The sequence below is a fragment of the Aplidium turbinatum genome, chromosome 6 (assembly GCF_918807975.1).
Source record: "Aplidium turbinatum chromosome 6, kaAplTurb1.1, whole genome shotgun sequence".
Classification (NCBI taxonomy): Eukaryota; Metazoa; Chordata; class Ascidiacea; order Aplousobranchia; family Polyclinidae; genus Aplidium; species Aplidium turbinatum.
In genome coordinates this window covers 22,063,938-22,071,063 of record NC_137477.1, presented here as the reverse complement: position 1 = coordinate 22,071,063, position 7,126 = coordinate 22,063,938, and the positions used below count along the sequence as shown (strand labels likewise).

General features: G+C 38.7%; 1 protein-coding gene across 1 annotated transcript; it reads left to right on the top strand.

Annotated features, from left to right (window-relative positions):
- The first annotated feature begins 4,318 nt into the window (after window positions 1–4,318).
- Window positions 4,319–6,286, top strand: LOC145772338 (proteasome activator complex subunit 3-like). The gene is made up of 2 exons (XM_082584212.1): window positions 4,319–4,753; window positions 5,938–6,286. Exons 1-2 carry the CDS (start codon window positions 4,370–4,372, stop codon window positions 6,235–6,237), a joined length of 684 nt encoding a protein of 227 aa, XP_082440338.1. The 5' UTR covers window positions 4,319–4,369; the 3' UTR covers window positions 6,238–6,286.
- Window positions 6,287–7,126: the final 840 nt, after the last annotated feature.

Genomic DNA, 7,126 nt, shown 5'->3' with positions numbered 1-7,126 from the left:
GCATGCACGAATAAATGCTTTGGGAAGAATTTTTTTACAAAGAATTAACTTTACGAAGAATTGTTTTACGAAAAATTGCTTACAAAGAATTGCTTTACGAAGAACTGTTTACGAAGAAAACGTCGGACACCGTCTTCCAAGGACACTCAATAAGTGTTCTCACAAATGCAAACATAAAATTCCTAAAATCTACCTTGAAAAATCCTTAAATTGCCTCAAACATCCCTAAATCTCAAAAGAAAGAACTTGGTGTTGTGTTGCAGCAATATTGATTTAATGGTGAGAAATATTTAACCACATCAGACATGGCCTAAGACTTGCTAATGACCAGTGGCGCCGGCAGGGGGGGGGCAGGCGGGGCAGCTGCCCCCCCAATGTTTTGGGCATCATCTTTTTTTTTTTTTTATTAATACATATTAATATTATTTTTTTAATATTTGGATCCCAACCTCAAGTAAGTCAACTCAAGTTGCAAGGGGGGGGGGGTAGGTAAAAGCTCTCTCTTAAAAGAAAGTATGGAAAGCCTTGATGACTAAATAGAAGCAAAGATATAGACTTTTTAAAGTTTTAACTAACGTCACATTGATGTAGAAAAATAACAACCTATTAAATTTTTGATACCTCCCACTCCCATGACTTCTTCCGCGCGCATTTTAGCATTGGTTGCTTGCAGTGATTCTTTCACTTAAACAAAACGTTTTGTTTCAGCAGTTTTGAGTTGTTCGATTCTTCAGTTGTAAAGGAGACTCAATTTCTCCAATATTTATCATTTATGTTTCTTCTTTAATCTCAGCAGAGTATAAAACTTGTAAAAGTTTTTCATCCATACGACATCATGAATGAAATTACATCTCAAATCGGCGTAATGACGTAACATCATCTAAACATTTTACCGAATAATAAATTAACAAATTCGATCATCAAAAGTGGTTTGGTGGTGGTAAATATTACGTAATGAAAAAAATGTGATAAGGTTGGAAGACATTACGTCATGTATTTTCAATACAAATACAGTATGAAGTTTAAAATTTATTCTTTTGTTCATAGTCGTAATTCACCTTCAAAGCGGTACTACAAAGAACAATTAACGATAAGGGGGGCATCAAGAATATGTCGACATGACTTTTAAGGTTTACGTCAGCTCCGTAGATCAGTAAAATATAAGGTTCTCATTATCGTGATTGTAAGCCGCGGTTTTTCTCTAAAAAACAGATTCCCGGGAAGCTAAACATTTTTTCCAGCCATGGTCGAAAACAAGAGAAATTGAATAATATACCACTGTCTTGCACCAGTGGCGTAGCCAAGGGAGGGGGGTTCGGGGATTTCAACCCTTCAAATTGAATTTACGGATGTTAATACATTGTTTACAAGAAAAGTTTTAGCCTATGATGTAATTTCTCGTCAAACTGTGCAAGGATGCAAGTCATCTGCATCTCCGTAGATCAGTAAAATATAAGGTTCTCATTATCGTGATTGTAAGCCGCGGTTTTTCTCTAAAAAACAGATTCCCGGGAAGCTAAACATTTTTTCCAGCCCTGGTCGAAAACAAGAGAAATTAAATAATATACCACTGTCTTGCACCAGTGGCGTAGCCAAGGGAGGGGGGTTCGGCGGTTTCAACCCTTCAAATTGAATTTACGGATGTTAATACATTGTTTACAAGAAAAGTTTTAGCCTATGATGTAATTTCTCGTCAAACTGTGCAAGGATGCAAGCCATCTGCAACTGCTGAGATCGCTTGTTCGATCTAGATTAACATCTAAACAGCTATTCGTTATACAAAACTTGAATATATCAGAAATAACCTAAAGTAACTTCATTGTCTCAAAGCTTTTTGTTTGACACTCATCAAGATGTATGATCTCTATGACGTTACATTTTCCAACTTTGGGTTGACTTCAGAGCATAAAAGTTAGTGACTTACCGGAATAAGATCGTTTTTTGAATCAACTAAGGAGAAAATTGATAAATAATAAAACTGTAATAATCTCGCAAAAAAAAGCAATCAATCTATGTCTCTAAAACAAAGTTTGCCCAATTTTAAACCAAACTGTATTAAAAGAGCGAGTTTTGCCAATACCAAACATTCAAATATCTCAGTCTGAAATTAGCAACAAGAAAACATAGAGACTTAGCTTTATTTTCAAAAAATGCCGAAGAAAACATGATCTTATCCTTTTGCTATGCCACCGGACAGCACCATTTTACAGAAATATTCATACCCACAATTTTGTTGAAAATGCTCTCAGAATGCACCAAACGGAAAGTAATTTTTCAAAATTTTCTGGGGGAGGCCCCCCAGACCCCCCGCCGCTAAGTGTCGCCTTCGGCGAACACGCCATCGGGCTTCGCCCGCCGGCTGTCCCCTTTCAAAATTTTGGACTATGCTACTGTCTTGCACTGTCAATATTTTGCCCCCCCAATGTTGAAGGTCTGGCGGCGCCACTGCTAATGACTACTAGGAATGCTCCAGTTCTGGTCTCAACTGTTCCTAGGCCAGAGTTCACTGCATAACATTCCCTTTTGTTGGGTAAAACTGATGTGAGAGCTGAGAGGTGTGAAAATTTGAGGTAGATGGATCGGTTGATAAAAAGTTACAAAATAAAATGCATTTTAACAGAATTCAGCACAAACTTCCCTACACTAGGCTATAATTAATCACTGCAGCAAGTGAACTAAATCAAAATTCCCTAAATAACTCGTTTTCTTAACTTTGTCCCTAAGTAGTCTACTCAAGTAGGTATAAAGTTCCCTATCTCGGTTCTCAATCACTGCACTCAATAATGCTCAAATGTTCCCATTTTGGCATTTCGAATTTTCTTGTTTATATTTTTAACTTAACTTTATTTTATGTAGCCCGGTTAGCTCAGTGGTTGGGCGCCTGGCTCAAGATCACGCAGCGCTGGTACGACTCTCGGGGTGTGAGTCAGGATTTCGCGAGAGTCTGCTACTCTGCCAATCTCGGTAACCGGCCCTGCGTCAAGAGCCTCTACAAGTAGGCTATGCGAAACTACCAGGAATAACCTATTAAGGCTTTGTCAGTCCAAGGATAAAGATTCAAAACCAAACCATGTAACCTTTCGGTGACGGCTTTTCAGTCAACAAGCCCAAGTGGGACCCAGTGAAAATTCAGTGGGTACCTGGGTTTGTGGGCATAGCCTACCATGTGGGTTATTATGGGTCTCAAAGTGTTTTTTTTTCACTTGTTGATTTATTCAATTCATATCAGTTTAGGCTATAGGCTATCCTCTGTGGATCCTTTTCTTGTATCATGGGCCAATCCTATTGATGTTTGCTGGTACCGTAGCCTACACCCCTTCATTTTTTTTGAATTATGGAAGTAGGTTATACTTAAAACTTCATGGAAAGATAAAACCACAAACGAAGATAAACTATGTAGGCTAGAATGCAAATCAACACAGAAATTCTACGAGCAATTAAAACAAGAAGATTGAAATATTTTGGGCATATGATTTGCAATAATTTTATTTAAAGACAACTAGGCCTACTAAAAGGAAGCATAGGCCAAAATAAGGTGTTATATTTAGGTGTTGAATATTAAGGTGTTGCGAATGTGCCATATTTTAAACTGATTGTTCTGCTTTGATATCATGCACGTTATAACGTCCGCGTTTTGCCGCTTCTACCTTTTTGTAGACCTCTGCTATGTTTGGCATAGGCTATATATTGTTTTTTCGTTGTGATGGTCAGAAATATTCAATTCAATTTATTTTTCTTTGTCAGAATGCAAAAAAAGAAATGATATTGTGAAAAAGAAATAGGCCTGCACTAACAAAACCAACAAAAGCAAAAGGTGGCAACAATTGAAACAATTGACTATAGTAGACCATATGGTCGTCTCGTTGTCTCCCTGTCGGTATGGGAACTTGTGTAACTTTTGCATTGTGTATATTAGCCTACTTGCATATTTCAAACATGTACTGTACCTACTGTATGTTCCTGTTACTGACAAATAAAACATTGATTGAACAAAAGGATAATAAAAACAAACTGAACTCAACTAATGAATGGAAAAGAAAATAGGGGCAGACCACTAAGAATTTGGACTTATGATATGAAAAAGTGGTCAAAAATTGATTACAAAACTGCAATAAAAATTACACAATAGAGAAATTTGGCGCTAATTGCGTCCAACCCCCAAAAAGAGAAAGGAACTAAGAAACTTAATGACGATGACCTCCCATATGGCACATTTACTGGGCACATTTGCTGGGCACTATGATGTCACAATATTTTTATGAAGAAATTGTTTGTAACAAGGACATTGATTATAGTAATTAAAATAGGTAATTTCAAAACTTACGTTCTGCTGAATTATAATAATATAATTAACAAAAAGTCAAATAAAATGGATATTCAAGAGGAATTTAGGGAACGAATTTTTAAAGAGGCTGAAGAGCTTGTAAAAAACTTTTTTCCTAGAAAATTGAGCGAATTCGATGAATTGCTGCGCAATAACGATTTTAACCTAATCAACTTATCTGAAGTACGCAAGGCGACGGCGGACTCCTTAAAAAATCTCCAAGCTGTTCAAGCAGCTATTTTAGAATCGGGAGAAACCAGCCGCGCTGTAAAGGAAAGCAGGATTTTTGGCGCAAACGAATACGTTGTTCGATTAATTGAAAGAATAAAGCCGGAAATAATTACTTCACTTGAAGCAGTGAATACCCTCAGAATGTGGGTCATATTATTGATTCCTAAAATAGAAGATGGGAACAACTTTGGAGTTGAGGCAAGTTGAAAAATCCAGCTAGCAGTAGGTCGCCTTACATTTATTATTTTAAGAGATTATAATTTAGTGTTATGGAAGAAGACGTATTTTAGCAATCTTGTTAAGGGAAAATTCATAGGCCTACTTAATCTCATGTTGATTGATTAATTTGATCTTTACTCTCGTACTGGAAAAAATTAATCCTGGCAGTTTCGCATACTTGTAAAGGCTTTGAACCACTGACGCAGGCCCGATCACCGAGATTGACAGATTAGAGTTTGCGCTTGTGTTGAAGCGTTGTTGTCAAGGAATTATTTCCTCCACTCGACGCCCGTGAATGGAGAGCAGTCCTGAAATGCATTGCTGAAGCGCACACCCAGAGAGCCAAAGCAGCTCCTCTTGAGTCGTGCACGTAACCACTGAGCTAACGAGGCGGTATATTTTTTTTACTTTTTTTTGAGGTTTGCGGATGCTATCTTTGCTTGTGTGTCAGAACCGAAATCCACTTGAGGTTAATTCCACTTTAAGTAGTCAGACTGAACAATCGGTTGAATGAAGATATTTTGGGTCAAAGTTTCTGTATGTGCGCTTAGACCTGAAACAAACTTTTGCATAATGAATAGGCTACACATCCAAACAGTTTGGACACCAATAATTTCAATGTTAGTCGCTCGTGGTAGGCCTACAGATGCCTATGGTTGGCTTAGGTTCGACATCGTGACCAACGGCATTTTAACTCTCGGCCTAAATATTTTTTTCTGACCCGAAAATCCCAGCTCACACCTATAGGCTAAGAATAGCTGGTCAAAAATAGATTCAAAAGTCGGCATAGGTTTTCAGTGACATCCTTTTTGTTGTTCATAGAAAATCTCCTTCCTTATCTATTAAACCTTGATCTACTGTAGAGTTATAGACCCTTGTTATGTGTGGCTATAGGCTATATAGTAGTCTATCGTGTTCAGCTTTGATGGTAAAAAAATAAACTTAAATGAATTCAGTTTATGGTGAGATTGTTCTTCTCCACAGTAATTTTAGCCACTATCTCCGGAACTTCTGTAAACAGCCAAAATCACTTTTTTCATGGGATGATCATTGGGACTGTAGAAGGGTTTTGGGTGATTCTGTATTAGCACCTCTTCTGTGCGTGTATGTATGTATCTTTGTAGCCTAATAAACATCACTTTTCAAACTTTTTATTTTTTAAGGTCCAAGAAGAGACATTGGGGGAATTAAAAACAGTTGAGCAGGACCTCGCGTCCAACCAGGAGGAGATTGCAGGATATTTCTTATCACGTGCTAAGGTCATTTCGCAGCTATGCAAGCGGCCAGGGATACAGGATTACGCTCGATTTGTTGAAGAAGAAGATGAAAAACAGTTTGTTAGTTTACGGCTGATGGTCGCCGAACTCCGAAACGCTTGCTCATCCATCCATGACCTGATCAGCAAAAACATCGACAAAATTCGGGCACCGAGGAGCGCGAACGCTCTCAACAGCATATATTAATGCATGCTATTCCAACACGAATATAATACAAAAGTTTTGCTTCAATGTTTCTTGGCAGCCGATCTATAGCAAGAATTCACAGATATAGACGCGTTTTCGCTCATGGGGCTGGGCTTGTCAGTATCACACCACTAATTCATGCCACAGATTCTCGACCACCACCTTTCCCAGCCAACTGTATTCTTAACGTTTTTAAAAAAAATAACCAAACCAGCAATCGCCTAGAATAGCCTATTGTAGCCTACGTAAAAAAGAGCGTTTTTCCTGGCAGTCAGCATAAGGCTGTGTAGGCTATACATACTTACAAGTAGGCCTACAATAAAAACAAGCGAGCAATTTCGATTAGCTAACCATAACGGTGTAGCCTCCAAGTTAGCCATTAAGATTATCCAATCAACTATATGTTTCTCAGCAGCTGATTGTGTAGCAGTAGCAAGAGTTCGTCGTTGTCGTGTGAGCCTCTGGGGCCGAGGGTCTATTCTTTTACCACCCCAGATTCACGATGTTCCGGGACTACACTGGAAGGCTACTAGAGAGCAGCCAGTCTTTGGTTTCATCATCCATGACACGCAGACCTTCCACTCCGTTAGGTGGCTTAAAGATGGAGCAGTCATTGATGATGTGGTCTGCGGTCTGTTCCTCGGCACCACATTCACAGGAGGAGGAAGAGGCCATTCCCCATTGACAGCGATAAACACGTGTTTCGCCCATGAGGCTGGACTCATCAGAATCGCACCACTGATAGCTAGCGTAAAGGCTACAGGCTACGCATTAGTAGATAGTCATTGCTCGCTCTTCTACTGTAGTAAATACTCAGCCTTGTGCTGACTGCCAAAAAAACCGCTTCTTTCTACATAAAGTTTTGCTCCAATGTTGCTGCGTGTCAACT